This window comes from Triplophysa rosa, linkage group LG21 (assembly GCF_024868665.1).
Source record: "Triplophysa rosa linkage group LG21, Trosa_1v2, whole genome shotgun sequence".
NCBI lineage: Eukaryota > Metazoa > Chordata > Actinopteri > Cypriniformes > Nemacheilidae > Triplophysa > Triplophysa rosa.
In genome coordinates, this window is record NC_079910.1 from 11824430 (window position 1) to 11841058 (window position 16629).

The 16629-nt window shown below is 38.2% G+C and overlaps 1 protein-coding gene across 3 annotated transcripts in view; it reads left to right on the forward strand.

Moving 5' to 3' along the window:
* LOC130545438 (kelch domain-containing protein 8B-like) overlaps positions 1-16629 on the forward strand; it is a 93923-nt gene that overhangs the window by 54749 nt on the left and 22545 nt on the right. For all 3 annotated transcript variants that reach the window (XM_057319932.1, XM_057319930.1, XM_057319929.1), the window contains 2 exons: positions 8019-8183; positions 13057-13281. In XM_057319932.1, coding sequence (XP_057175915.1) covers positions 8019-8183; positions 13057-13281 — 390 coding nt within the window. The remainder of the gene's footprint in view (positions 1-8018; positions 8184-13056; positions 13282-16629) is intronic.

Genomic DNA, 16629 nt, shown 5'->3' on the forward strand with positions numbered 1-16629 from the left:
AGAAAATGTAATGGATAGAAATTGTATTGGTTGCAGTGGAAACTGTAATGGTGTCTACTGGTACAGTATGTGATGTAATTGTAATGGTGGGATGTTATCTGGCAGATGAGAACCAACAGGATATCATTAAAGGGATACTTCACCCAAAAATGAAAATTCTGTCATCATTTACTCTTCTTCGAGTTGTTCCAAATCTGTATATATTTTTTTGTTCTGATGAACACAGAGAAAGATATTTGGAAGAATGCTTATAACCAGACAGATTTTGCCCCCCATTGATTATCATAGTTGAAAAAAATAAAATGGTAGTCAAAAGTGCCCCAGAACTGTTTGCTGGCCTACATTCTTCAAAATATCTTCTTTTGTGTTCAACAGAACAAAAAAATATAAAGTAATTTTTCCTACTATGGGAGTCAATGGTAGGCAAGACCTGTTTGGTTATAAGCATTCTTCCAAATATCTTTCTCTGTGTTCATCCGAACAAATAAATTTATACAGATTTGGAACAACTCGAAGGTGAGTAAATGATGACAGAATTTTGGGGGGAAGTATCCCTTTAAATCCGATTGGAATAATGTCCGAAATACCCTACAGAAAGGAATTTTGTAATTGTTTTTATGGGAAAAGCTAATGGTTCATAATGATATTCTTATGGAATCCATTAGAATTTCTGTGATGGTTTCAATTGCGATTCTATTGGGGGGTTTTTTCAGCAAGGAAACAAAATAATAATATCATGTGACAGCAGTTTGAATAAAGATTGTGCTGAACAGTATTCTGTTAAGTAAGCAATTCTGTTCCAAACAGAGTCTGTATTACCTGATTAAAGTCATGAAAATGATGGAGGAGGACATGCAGCAGGTGTTGTTTCAGTAAGGGTCTCTCTGTCATATGGGTAGATTTAAAACAGCTGTGTGGGGCTGTGCACGTATACAGTAGTGGACAACACTGTGATTGTACAGTATAGTTGTGAGCTCATGATCAGTGCATATGTTTCTTCAGTTATGTGCTTTGGTTTAATGTAAGCATGTATGTGCGTTTTCGAGCACAGTTGATGTTTTTCTTTTTTAAGCACTACTCCCTAATGGTCTCTGAGTGCGTGTTTGGTTGCTATGGGGTCTCCCAGGGCGACGAACAGAGATCAGAATGCAGAGCTTTAATTAGAAGTGACTGTGTGTGATTGGGCAGTACAGCCTGCAGGGGGTGAAAGACTCAAAGAGGTTGCAGAGGGTCAGAATGGATGGATTTAAGACGGTTGGGCTGAGCTTTTGATTGATTGATTGATTGATTGATTGATTGATTGATTGATTGATTGATTGATTGATTGATTGATTGATTGATTAAAGACAACAGTTGGTGGATGGAGGTTTGAGTGGAGGTGATTCGTGTAGACCCATGATTGCAAATCCCAAGACTTGTTTTCTTATTTAAATGGTGAGAATGAGCCTTACGTACAGTAGCATCCTCGCATCATACTCAGAATATTTGGCAACAATGCTGTTGAAGGGAAAGTACACTTAGAAATAAAAATTGGGTAATTATTTACTCACCCTCATGGCATTTCAAACCTGTATGACTTCTGCAGAACACAAAAGAATATATTTTGAAGAATTATCTTTCAAATACATTAGCATATTCTTTTGTTTTCTGCAGAAGAAAGAATTTTTATTTTTGGGTGAACTTTCCTTTTAATGTACCATTAACATGGCATTTAACAATAAGAATAGACCTCAAAATACTGATGTTAAAGCATGTGTAAGTAGGCGCTTTAAGCTGTAAAATGCATCAGTCAAAGATCTACAGTTTGACCAATCTACTGTTCAGATATTTAGGGCATGAAACATAGCGTGACATTAAATCATATGCTAAGTGTTCAACGTGTCACACTCAGTGATACAGTAAATCTCGTATTTAAAATGTATAACTATACAAATCATTGAACTAGTTTAACAATGCAGTCATTATCCACATGATTAATAATTTATGAGAATTGTACTTGGCTGGCAGTCTTGCTTCTTGTACTTTTTTTAAAAAGCAGCTATATAATAACATCTTTCAGTGTGAAAGATTGTAAAGTTGTCAAGTACTTGAAACGACTAAGTGCTAATCTGGCAAGAGCCTGTAGACTCCTTAGCGAAAGAAGCAGAATTGATCCGAGCTATTAAAAAAAGGAAAAACGTTTTTAAATAGGTGGCAAACTCTGCTTCTGGTGGTTCAGGGTGTTTTGTTCTTCACAAATGGTTAAGTGTGAGTGGTTGACATTATTAATGAGTGGATGCAGACAGTTCATTTGCTGCAGTCCTAGGGTTTGGTGTCAATATTGGTTGTTTTGTTTGTTTTAATGTCTGTGAGATTTGCTTAATATATTTCATTTTCTACAGAGATATGATATGTGATCTCTCTCTCTCTCTCTCTCTCTCTCTCTCTCTCTCTCTCTCTCTCTCGCGTTCGGCTCTTCCTGCTGCTCTCGCTCTCCTCCGCTCAGTCGGCGCTCTCCTCCATCTCTCTTCTCTCTCCCTTCTGCTCTCTCTCCTCTTTCCTGCTCGCTCTCCCATCGCAGTCTCGCTCTCCTCTCTCTCTCTCTCTCTCTCTCTCTCTCTCTCTCTCTCTCTCTCTCTCTCTCTCTCTCTCTCTCTCTCTCTCTCTCTCTCTCTCTCTTTCTCTCTCTCTCTTTCTCTCTCTCTCTCTCTCTCTCTCTCTCTCTATCGTGCTCTACACGGTTTTTAAAATGTCCATTTGCATCAAATTGAACTTCACAAATCATAGAATCATTTAAAGTGAAGATTGCTGGTCATGATCTTTGACTGTTGCTTTCTGCTTTCTGCTGAGACCTCTCACTTTATCAGCCTCCTGCTTACTGTCTCTTTGTTGGTGGGTATTATGTGAAATGGGGTGCTTCTTGGATATTCTGATTTGAAGGTGGTATGACATCAAGTCAATATTTGGGGGGTTTAATTTGTACAAAAATAGTTGTTCAGTTGTCTTTTAAGGTCTTTAATTTACTATTTTAGGCACATTTTTTGTCTTTTAGCAGACTGAAAATTTGAGGTGTGGGAGCCATTATTGTTAAGCACCAGTGCTACGTCCCATCTAACAGCACATTAGGAATGAATGTGATGTCCCAGAGCTCTGTGGAGATCATAAAGTGCAACTTTCAGTCCAAAACTGTGTCTGCAAGAGAATGTTCTCTATTTACCAGATGGTGCACCTGGAATCATCTCCCTTTCAAGGGAAAGCAAAGCCCATACCAACAGCTGTACTGTCTCCATCCTCATTAAAGTCCCAATGGCCAACCCTAGTGCAATGGTATTGTATTATTGAGTCTAATCATTGAAGCCTTAGTGTGATTTTTAGTACTGGAACATGAAGTAGCACCAGGGGCGTAGCTACATGGTGGCCATGGGTGGCCACGGCTACCCCTGAATGATGGATGGCCACCTATCTGGCCACCTCTGCTGTGCGAAGCAGTTTTAAGATGTGTGTCGGAGTTTATGGAGTGCTGCGCAGATCATTTAGCGTATGCACTGAAAGTAACGCAAGAACATTACTCTCGCGTTAATATGATGTCATACGCTGACGCACTGACGCAAACAGTCTGAGCGCTATAGCTGAACAGCTGCTAACCGCTTCGTGACAGTGTATTGTCTGTGTACCATGGAAGTTCATCGTGTGCAGAAGGATCAGGTCAGTAAAATCAGTCTTGTTTAACTGGATTGCATTCATTAATTACATTTTCGCAAAAGTTTAAGTTGGGGTACTGCAATGTCTATTTTCTATAAAAAATGCTAACTTACTGCAAATGATAGCTAGCAAATTATTTTAAAATAATGTTAGCACATGAAAGCTTTGCAAATAAATTGTTTACTTTACGTTCTTTGTGTATGTTTTTGACCAGCAAACTATGTGTAATGAAGAATTGGTTTAAATTACAGTAGAAGTTAAAGAATTTCTGTCTGTAAGGATTTTTTGGTCACCCTAATAAAATCACTGGGTCTTACCTGGCCACCTCTAAAAAAGACGTTCTAGCTACGCCCCTGATTAGCACACCCTCCTTAATCTGAGAGTCATTCAGACTCTTTCTTCTGTGAAACACAAAAGATATTTTGAGAAATGTCTCAGTGGTTTTGTGTCCATATGATGGAAGTCAAAGGGGTTCAATGTTGTTTGGTTACCAACATTCTTTAAAATATCTTCTTTTGTGTTCTGCAGAAGAAAGAAAGTCATACAGGTTTGGAATGACATGAGGGTAAGTGAATGATGAAATCATTTTCATTACCCTAAAACGAGAGCTATATTATCCGTTGTACTAACAAAGCCAATATGAATCACTTTTGTGGAGTGGCTATTTACCGACAGTGATTAGATAGAGATTTCTTCTATGGCTTCCTCCAAAATAAGCAATTCCTGGGAAAACACATGATCCTGTTACATGCATAAAAGTTTGTCAGACAGCCTTTCTTTCACAAAAATCATATGTTTTATGTGGGCGGCTACAGGTGTGATGTTATTCAGACAGAGAGGTATTTGTAGTGATCTTGGAAATGGAAGAGGTCTGCCCTTGAGAACAGATGCGAGTCTAGTTATCCTTCTTAAATGAAAGGTTTCGCCCCCTAAAATAGCACAGCAGGCACTTTTCTCATCTGACCAGTTTTTTTTATATAAAAGCATCCCCATGAAGGTTGTGATGATGTTTTTTTCGGTATTGTGACAGTATTGCAGAATTATTGAGCCTCACACAATAAGAAAGGAATCATGTGAGGACTTGACTCCCGGGGACCAATAATGGTGAAAATGTAGAGATTATTGTGGCACGTTTCGTATAGATGAATTTACAAATACTGGATCTACAGACAAACTGACTCTCATTCCTTAGAGCAGATTTGTTTATTTTTTTGCTGAGGAATTTCTCACTTTCTTTTATCTTCCCTGTTGCTGTGTTTGTAATGTCCGAAAACGTGAAAGATTTGTACAATAACAGTGGAAAAAAGCCCTAGGAAACCTGATAGATTGCCAATGGCATTTTCATTTTAGGTGCTTCTGGATGTGAGCAAAGTGAAGAGAGCTTGTAAAGTAGATGTGGTGTGTGATTCAGTAACACGGTGCTTCAGAGTTGTTGGCAGTCGTGCGATGATTTCACGGCCTCTCCATCTTAAGCTCTGTGCTGCCACCTAGTTTACCGCACCCATGTGTATCTCTGTCTCTCTTCATCTGCTCATTTGTTCCACACTTAACTACAGTCACAGGTTGCTGTTCCGGCATTCTGCAGATGTCTGAGTCAGCAGCTACTGCAATCAAGCTGAGACAGCATGAAAGAGATTCAAAGACTGAGATACACCGTGGCATGTGTTAAGAGCGCTGTTTAAAAGACAGCGTCTGTCGAATGAGCTTGGCTTGTGTTGAACCCATCATATTGTTTGGGATAACAGAAATACATCCACGCTCCACAGGCTTGAGAACACAATATGGGGACTGTTAAAACTGATTATGGGGACTGTCCTGTTATGATTTGTGTTTTTTATTGGCTTAAAATCCCTTTGCATCGATGACATCCTAATCTATTGCTGTTATTCCCAAGAATTTTTTCAAATTCTTTCATTCTTCAAATGCTCTCGCTCTAAGAGCTAACATTTTGTCACCTTGACTGTCACGATCCTGCCTTCTTGTTCAGGATTTTCTAGTCTTGGGGCAGGATCGTGACAGATCCCTTATGTTTAGTGTGGGAAAGCCATGGGGTGTTTATCTTTTGATATTCCATGTGCCTTCTCGTGTCTTGTCATTGGCCCCGCCCCTCTCGTTTCCTGTATTGTTTCCCGGCCGTGTTTCATTACCCTCACCTGCCCTGTGTGATCATCCCTCGTTTGTCTTCCCTTTAAAAGATCCTGTGTTTCTTGTCCTGTGCGCGATTGTTGTACTTGTTCCTGTCTGTGCCAGTGGTTTCTGTAGAGATCCAAGTCAAGTCAAGTCAAGTCAAGTCAAGTCAAGTCAAGTCAAGTCAAGTCGAGTTTTTGGTGTTCTTTCAGTTAACTTTTGTCTAGTGTTATTTTAGTTACTCAAGTCTTAGTAAGTCTACGTTCTGTTTGCTTCGTGTTACCTTGTTTTCTTGGTTTTTCCCCATCGTGGGTGTTTTGTTTTGTTTTTTGAATAAATATGTCTTTTGTGTTACCACTTCATCTCTGCCTGCAACTGGCTTCTTTCCACCACCATCGTGACATTGACACTTCTGAAAAACGTTCTGACTGCCATCAGTATCAAGCATGCTTTCTTCTCCTGTCATTGGATGTACATTACTCATCTCTCTCTCTCTCTCTCTCTGCAGTTGGCTAAGCAGCAGTAAAGTTGTTCTCTTTGCTGAGGTGGCATTTCTCTGTCTTCACGTTCATATTATAATTTCACTGCTGTGCTGCATTTCAGGATTTCCCATGAGACCTTCATGAAGGTCAATGTGATGTTAAGCCTTAACTAAACTCCCAGCAGTGTTTACACTGTACATTTGTGTGGGTGTTTTATATAATGTCTCTGGTCTTATATGAATATACTGTAATATTATATTATACAGTATAATGCAATGAAATGTACTATGTAGAAGAATACCAAACGTTTATTTGTTTTTGGATGTTGATTCCCAAAGTAAAATCAGATTCCTAAGGCTAAAGTTCAACCAGTTGATAACAAAATAACATTTTAGGCAGGAAGCCTTGTTTATCAAAAGAAACAGAACAAATGCTAAATGCTAAACCTTTTCTCAAGTAAACACAGATGAAAAGCTCTTTTTTGCTGAAAATCCTCACACCCTAACCCTAAACCCTGAAATTCAAACCACACAGTGTCTTTTTACACAGAGAACAGCTAACAATTTTCGTGTCACTGCCAAGTAATGTGCCATTGTACATGATGCAAGAACAGATTTATCCTGCCTTTGGGATGTGGCCGTAAAATTCATGCATGACAGCCGATTCTGGTTCTCACAACAGTATTGGCTGTGACAGGCCTCTGATGTCATTATAAGGTTTGTGGATTGTTTCAGGATTTTGATATGGTATTCAAATCATACATTTTCATTTGCCAGGGGACTGGACATACAGTATTTGCACTACTCTATGTGCCATATTACAAGTGTTTTTGCAATGTCAAATCATACATGTACATTTATTCTTTGGCAGTTCATATCCAGTTAATCCAAATCAGTTTACATTAATTCATTCATTTGGAATTGAACCCATGACCTTAGCGTTGTTAGCAACACGCTCAGTATAATTCCATCCTCATCCATCTTAATGTAATTTCAACCTGAATTCAGCAAACACACAATTCTCATTTGGGATGTACAGTATAATCAATGCAGACACATTATTTATACAGACAATTTATATTCAGATAAATGAGGGAAAGTGGAGGGAGAGGACACAACCAAGGAGATCGTTTATCTCTGAGACCTGTGCTATTGTAGTTAACCCATGTGAGCATGAAACACTTCACCAGTCAATGATGGTATTATGGGAAAAAAAAGTTCATTCTGAAGAACTATGTGAAAGCTACTGTGCTCTGCTACTTGACCAAACCAACAGTAACACTAGTGATTCAGTACATTTTTTTAAATAAAAAATGTAAACAATTATTTTCCTGACTTTGGTTAAATGCCACATTGAATATTTATTTTAAAAATTGACACTTTGATTTTGTTCTTTGAAGTTTCAGGAATTGCACCGTTTAGATGAAGCAAGTTTTTGGAAAAGTTCACAAAGTTTGGGGCAGTTATGGGAACAAATTCATATTTAATGTTCAGTTCCCACTGGGAAACAGAACAAATGTGCAGTTCAAGTTTAGGGGTGGAATTTAAGCAGATTTTAAAATAGCCGGAGCTCAGGAAAAAAAGAGCAGGTCTCTGGAGATTCTCCACTCCTGCATGTGTGTCATGTTTGCTTTCTGTTTTTGCAGTTATTGGTTTGTTTAAGAAAAGAAATTGGAGACTTCGAAGCTCAAACTAATTCTCTCTCTCTCTCTCTCTCTCTCTCTCTCAGATGGTAAGGTGTATGCCTTAGGCGGGATGGGGGCAGACACAACCCCTCAGGCCTACGTAAGACTGTACGAGCCAGGAAAGGACCAGTGGTTGCATCTCACCTCCATGCCCACTCCCCGCTATGGAGCTTTCTCCTTCCTGCGTGGTAACAAGATCTATGTTCTTGGTAAGCCCATTTGTTCTCTTTTTCTAATTAGAGTAAAGAAAAAAGCCTGTCGTATTAATTTAATAAATCTGAGTAATCCTGTTGAGGAACAAATATATTCCATTTACAATTTGTAATCATATATTCTTCTAAGTACACCGTGGGTCTAAAAGTCTCAGACCCCTTTTGTATTTGAGAAGTTTAAACTAGTTTAAAAGTTTAAATGATTTTAGGATTTTCTTAAAGCGGCAGTCCGTAGGATTGGCCTCTTTGTCGCCATCTCAGTTTGTAATTGCTACTGCAGATGATGTGCAGAGGTATTTCTTTGCGTGAGCTGTGATTCGGCACTGCTCAACTGCGCGGATGAGTCTGATGTTTTGAGTCGTGGCCTGTGACAGTGCAGCGTTGAGAAGCTTCACTGTACATCAGTAGCGCATAATAAACACAGATAACATGGCAGATGATATAACACGAAACAAATAAGAACATAAACAGACACAAATAGCGCAAATGGAGGCTGTGTTGAAGTGTTTTGATATTATTTTGGGTGCTGGGTCATTTTGTTATTTCTCATGGAAACTCCTGTAACGCGAACCGGACATTATCAGCTAAGGTGAACTCGTGAATGACAGCATGTTCTGAAGATAGCAAAGACTATAAGATCCATGTTATGTCAGCCTGATTTGAGAATGCTATCATCTTGTCATCTTTAATAGAAGCAGGCAAATCTGATCTTTTGTGAGTCAACGATCCATCCGCACAGCAATGTTTCATGGTTTTAAAGTAATCATGATTCTAAAACTTAATTTCAAGGTTCAAATAGTTTTTCAGCTTGAGTTTTAATGTGATTTCACACTTTCAGTCATTCATTTTAAGGCTAAATGTTCCAGAGACAGTGGTAGAGCGGCGTGATGCACGTGTACACGTGGAGAAGTGGTCTTCTCTCTGGAGGCATTTGGCAGATGGTGTACTAGACTCACCAATAATTATAATGTACACAAAGTACACATTGATGCATCATTATATCAAAACTGGATCAATATTGATTGAATTGCACCAAATGCATGATAGTGTCTGCTGGTTCAGTTTCATCTCTCTCATCTGGGAGGGTTATAAAGCAGAGCAACCACAACACCTACAGTCACAGAAAAATGAAGTTTCCATTTTAAAATTCTTTAAAAAATTTCTGAATTTACTATTTTGTAGGTATGTGTTTAGGTAATATGAATATTTTTGTTTCATTCTGTGAACTACTAACAGCATTACTCCCAAATTTGAAATAAATAAAATTTATAAAAATAAACTGCTTTTATTTGCATAAAATAAAAAAGGTAAAAAGAACAGATGTAATGTGTAGCCGTATATATTAACGCCCATGACAAGGAGTAACATCCAAACAGGTATTTAATGACAAATCCAGGAGAAGAACGATACAGAAACACAAGCACACATAACCATAAACAATAACCGACAAAGAACTGAGGATAACACAGGGTTTAAATACAGATGGCAAACAAAGGGAACTAGCAGGAATGAACAGACACGAAAACCAGAACTAAAACATAACGGAACTGTGACAACAGAAAATATGTTCTTAAATACTGCAAAGTAAACAAGTTCATATTAACTTTTAAACAATACAACAGTAATATTCGTACATGTATTTAGGATGTTCAAAAATGATTGTCTTTCAGATTGCTGTTAGATGACTTTATGTCAGCCATGAGGTTTGATTTTGTTGAAATTCAACAGACTTCTCAATCTAAGTTGAGAATCTACTTCTCAAGCAAAGTAGATATTAGTGGTGTTGGCCGAAGATGTGTCTGCTGTGATCTATGCAAATGAACAGGCCAGACTTCCATACGACGTTTAATAAATTATCAGAAAGTGAGACACAATGTGGTGAACAGTGAAAAGAAGTATAATGACGATAACATTTCCCCTCAGGACTTCTCCCGCACGATACAATTTTGTCTCAAAAGTTAAACTCACACTCATGCGTTTGACATCACAGAGAATAATTCATGGGCACCCTCTTCGTATGCAATCCATGCTTTGGCTTATATCTCTCCAAAACAGGCTTCATCTTTCTCTCTCTCGCTCTCTTTCTCTCTCCGTCAATTTAACTCAAAGGGCTATTCGCCTTTGTGTTGCTTGTCATGCTTTAGGCACGCAATGAGACTTAAAGTTTCTTGGGACTCTCGGGAGGATCTTTCACCTGGCGACAGCAGTTGAAGTTAAGAAACTTAATTTTGTTATTTGTCGGTGGGGGCTGTCAGACCACAAATAGAGCCGCACCGGAATCACATTAGCGCCACGTATGAAGAATGAGTCCTTATCACGAGACGCTCATTTACCTCAGACTCTGTTTGGGATGCGCCCCGCAAGGTCTATCATCCAGCCCAGACACTCGATCACAAATCACCCAGATGCACCATGCTGTCTCCCCAAAATAAGATCCCTACTGTGCGTACTAATACTGTTACCCCTGGTGCAGACATGAGGTATATGTGACCTCATTCAAACATGAACTAAAATAAACATTCTCTAAGAGAGTTGTTTTCATTAAATGAAATAAAATGTTCCTCTCCCCTGAAGAGTGTGATCTAAATCTCAGCTCGTTGCATTTGATTTTCTTATTGGCGTAAACATGAAAGTGCTTCATTTATTATTAGCTATAAACATGATCAAATTACCCGAAGCACTGCTGTGGCTGACACAAAACTAAGATGTCGTCACATTTTTGCTTTTTTGCTGAAGGAGATAACGTATTTATTAAACGCGCTCTGTAGAGCAGTTTGTCCTTTTATAGCTACCGTAGAAACAACATGGCGAATTGCATGCAAGTGGACCCGCGGCGTATGTAGATAGAAGTAGCTCATTCTAAGTTAATAAAAACACAACGCTTCATTATGTAAGGTCTATATACACCTCTTAAGACATATTTGTGTATATTATATTGCATTTCATTAGATCCTCCAAAAAATGACACACTGGACCTTTAAGTAGCCTATTTTTGATTATTTATTATATACCTAAACGAACAGTTCCCCCCAAAATTCCGTCATCATATACTCACCTACAAGTTGTTCCAAACCTGTGTAAAATTATTTGTTCTGTTTAAGACAAAAACAGATAATCGGAATAATGTTTGTTACCAAACAATTCTGGGGCACCATTGACTACCATAGGAAATCTTTCAAATATCTTCTTTTTTGTTCACCATTACAAAAAAATAAATAAATAAACAAATTCATGTTTGGAACTAGGGTAAACTATCTAACTAACTAACTAAAAATAATGAATAAGCAATAAATGAATAATGGGTACACTTTAGTATAGGGACCAATTCTCAAAATTAACAAGTTGCTGATTAGCATGCATATTATTAGAATATTGGCTGTTTATTACTTATAAAGCACATGTTCTACATCCCTAATCCTACCCAATATCTAAACCTAACAACTATCATACTAACTATTAATAAGCATCAAATTAGGAGTTTATTGAGGCAAAAGTCATATAGTTAATGTTTTGTTAATAGCGAGAATTGGACCTTAAAATAAAGTGTGACCGAATAATGTATTACATGACTAAATGACTAAATGTAAATGTACATTATTTTCTACTTTTTAAAAAATGTATCCTTATTTTTATTGTAACATTTTGCTAGGACTTTGCCCAATTACATTATAAATCATAATCCATATCCATTGTTTGCTAAATCCTGATTTATTGAATTTAGTGAATGTAATATTTGATTGGATAATTTACATTAATGTGTTTGTGTGCATAAGTTTGGCGACACACCGCCTGTCTGTTATCAAATCTGTCTTCAGACGGTTCTGAGCCAATAGCAGCCACATTATAGCATGTGGGCATGTGCCATCACTCATCTCAGTATCTCCTCTCTACACACGTCTGCTTTGAATTCACTCGTGTATATGCCCTGTTCCCCTCAACTAATTTTTCATAATTTTGACCATGGAGGCTTTAGTGATTGACAGCAAGAAGCTGCGAGAGTTGAAGGAAGGTAATTGGTGGAGTCCAGGAAAGGTGAAAAGAACAAGCTCACTTTAAATGGGCTTCTGTATCCTCACTGGCACACTTCTTAATTATGAACGCTTTTCCTTCTGTCCACCTTTTTCTCTCATTCTTCCTCTTTTCCACATTGCTCCCCAGACAGGCTTATATTCTCTTTCTTTTGTTTTCTCCTGTGTGTGTTTTTTTCTGGCTCTCTGTTCTTATGCCCCAGAGGGCCTTCAGTAATGCCAGTCACATTGTGAATTCATAGAGGCGGCAAGAGAGAATGTGAAAAAAATCGAAGGCGTGTCTGGAAACGTGACAGCATTTGTTGGTTTCTGGGCTTTTGTAAACATGTACGCATAACCAAAAAACATTGGACCCCATTGGCTTTCATTGTATGGACACAAAACCACAGAGACATTTCTCTAAATATCATCTTTTGTGTTTCACAAAAGTCATATACAGGTTTACCATAAATAATGACAGAATTTTTATTTGTGGGTGAACTATCTCTAAGTGGCCACCTAAATTGTTGAAATGTTTTTTTGTATATGCACATATAGTATATGATAGTGTATATGTGCTGTTATACTGTATGCATACAGTATATGTGCCAATGTAAACGTGTGGGTTGCGTGTGTGTCAGAGACCCAAGAATGGAACAGGCTGTCAGCCTGTCTGAAGAGACCAAAGCGTCGTCAGTGAGCCGTGACATGTGATAATCGCACACACACTGTCTCCCAGCAGGGACAGACGTGACACACTGACTGAATCCTATCACAGAGATACACACACACACCCTCTCACTCCATCTTAATCTTTCCTGAGAAGCCTCATACCCTCTTCTCACTTTCTCGACCTCTAACAGGTGGGCGACAGGGAAAGCTGCCAGTGACGGCATTCGAGTCCTTCGACCTGGAGATGAAGAGCTGGACGCGGTACCCGTGCATCCCCAGCCGGAGAGCGTTCTGCTCTTGCGCCGCAACCGACGGGGCCTTCTTCAGCCTGGGGGGACTTCAGCAGCCCGGACCTCACAACTTTTACTCCAGACCTCACTTCGTTTCCACTGTGGAAGAATTCGATTGTGAACAGGGTGAGCAAACTTCTCTTGCAAATATCTCTGTCATTTTTCCTAAACCAAGTTAAACTAAGCTTTATTGACAGAATATCTACGCAAAAGAAATGTAAGTGTTGGAATGTCAAGATAAATACATTTTTATCATTTTGAGTAATAAATGCGACGGGTAATAGTACTGTGCAAAAGATGTTTGTATACTGTACAATGCCAATTTTATTTAGCTGACATTTTCATTCTTTGTGAATGAAAACTACAGTAAGTTGTTGCAGTTTAGTTCTCACACACTAAACTCTAATATTTTTGTTTTTAGCTAAAATAGTTTGCTCATGTCAGTGGTTCTCAAACTTTTTTGTTCGCCTTCCCCTTATAGTGTGTCATCTCATTTTGTGACAATATTTGGACATATTTTAACAATGAATAAGGATAATAGGTGCTGAACATCTTTACGTGAAATAAATGGACGTGAATGTTCACACAAAGGTCAAACTTGAGAATAATGATGGACAGTTTTTACTGCTCAATTGTTCTCATTAAATCAATCAAAGTTGAGTGTCTTGAAATGTAAGGTACTGTCTCCTCGCTTATACAGTACCATAAGATTAATGGAATGATATTTTGGGTTTGATCTTAATTTTATTGGACTATATTAATTAGGTACATTTATAATAAAACATTTTTTGGGCTATACAAATATTGTATGTGCACCTACAAGTCATCGGTTCCCAAACCATGGTCCAGATTGGATTCTATGTCACAACTAAATTATTTCACCTCTCTCTTTCTCAGTTTGTTGGTCTGGTTGAAAGCTAAATGTGCTCTCTCTTGACAGCTTCGCTTTAATCTCTTCATCCTCGCCCTCTGACAGGCGGGAGAAAGATTGATGTGTTGTTGTGTTCACTGTACATACAGGTCTGGAGGGTGGAAATGTATTTGTTTCTTTCTCCATTTCACTGCTGCGTAACAGAAAGGAGTTTAACATTTACTCTTAACTGACAACAATAAGATATGTGTCCTATTTGAAAATTGCTGAGTCAGTCTTGTAAAATATATGTTCATGTTATGGGTACTCAACAGAGCCACAGTGTATTTTATTTACCTCCAGTGGAGCACAGGAATAATAGATGCTGTGAGTCGGCACAGAATTCAGAAATCAGCCTTAAGATTGACTGGTCAATACATCCTTTACAGAAAAGACACACGAAATTCACATGTGCAAAAAACACATGTGATCACATGTGAAATGTGTGTTTTTGGAACATTTTGGTGTGAATTACATGTGAATTCCCACGTGAAACCCATGGGATAACATGTAAAAACCCATGGGATAACATATGCGACATGTCTCCACATGTGATCACATGTTCTTCATGTCACCACATGTTGCACATGTCATCCCATGGGTTTTTACATGTTATCCCATGGGTTTCACGTGGGAATTCACATGGAATTCACACCAACATGTTCCAAAAACACACATTTCACATGTGATCACACGTGTTTTTTTTGCACATGTTAAACACGTGTTGTATACATGTGATCACATGCGAAAAACATGTAAAAAAACATGTGAAATTCATGTGTCTTTTCTGTAAGGGATGTTAAGACATAAAAGTAAACCAATCCTGAAGACACATTTAAACAGGATCTGATACAACACAAAGGAAAAACAAATTCATTTCTGTCATTGTAAAACACATGGGTCTCAATTCAAACCGATGCAGCATACAGTGAGATTAAAAAAAACATTGAAATGTAATTAAAATTGAATTTAAACTTTTTTAATATTTCATTCACTATTTTAGCTCACCAAATGAATAACGATTTTCTTGCTTTTGAGTTATTTTCCTATTTTTGTTTCAGTCGAATTGTCATGCTGCAAATACTATATATTTTGTAATTATCAAAATTAGAAAAATGCAAAATAGAAGCATTTTCTCTAGTGGTCTCAGACGTTTGCGTTCCACCGTCTGTGTTCATCCGTGTTGGTTTTCCTCTTGCTCTCCAACCCGCTTGGCATTTAATTAAACTGTGATTCTCTTTTGTTTGAGCAATTTTTTTCTGGTCCCAAGAGTACAAGTCAAGGAGCTTTTAATTGCTTTAACAATAAAAAGAGCATTCTCTCATCTCCACATAAATAGCAAAAAACCCAAAGGCTCCAGGCTCTTATCACAAAGATTCGTGTTGTTAGCTTTTTCATCTTCTGTCACTTTCCTTTCTTTGCTCCCGTTCTGTTTGCCAGCTATATGTGTGTGTTCTCTTGGGCAGACTTAAACACAGATTGAAGTCTGGTCTTTTTTCTTTATGTGAGGGTCACTTTCACGTGTACCTTTTTTAACCACTTGCCAGCTATATTTGATATATATTAAACGTTTCCTACACATCTTTTCCGTCCATTATACAGAGCCGAAGGGACCAGTGGAAAATAATCAAATATGAAAAATCAATCAAAAGGTTCCTGAATGTTTAAACACATTATTTGCTTTAGCAGAGAGGAGCTGGAGGAGTTGAAATAAATCTCTAGTGATGCCAAGATGGCTAGTTAGCTTAATCCAGTTTGTCCCTGTTTGTGGATTCTGTAAGTACAAATTGCACCTCTCTCCATCAAAGTCCACTCACACTGAATTAAGCCAAGTGTGCGCCATGAGATACGAAGGGGTTCTGTGAGTAAAACTCTTATGGTTTAATCAGATGCATTTGCATGCCCAGCCCCCATTGTAGTTTGTAAAGTAAATGGAAGCCATTGTGCATCATGACTCTGTGTGTTGTAAGCGTGTGTGAATGCATGTGTGTACGGGTAAGGGAAGCCAACATGAACCCTTCTTGTGTAAGTGGCAATCACTAATTCCATTATCACTTTACCTATTACTGCAGAGGCCGAGTAAAAAGCAGCCCGTTGTAATTACCAGCCCACGTTTACGGCCTGTTTCCTCAATTACACGTTACTGCTCTCTAATCTCCCTATTCAACACATGCAGGATCACACGCGATTGTTTGTATTTATGAGTAGCCCTGGATTACAGTCTTTTAAAACAGACAAAGCTTCTGCATTACAAATTGAGTATTACAGCTTTGATGACTGTGTAATCCGGCGCAAAAATGCTCCTCTATAAAGGTTCATGTGTCATGTCCAATGATCTGTCTTATAGAAAAACAAAATGAGAAGCATTAACCTGCAGTGTGAGACATGAAGCTAATGCCACTATGTAGAATACTGCTTTCCTGCGAAAATGGATAATAAACAGTTCAGGGGTCATTATAGGTTTATGTGACAGTACAATGACATATTTACCAGTCAGATAGGTTTGCTACTATTAACTCTTTTTCACCTGCACACTTCCAAAGCTTGTCTTTTAGTTTTAATCA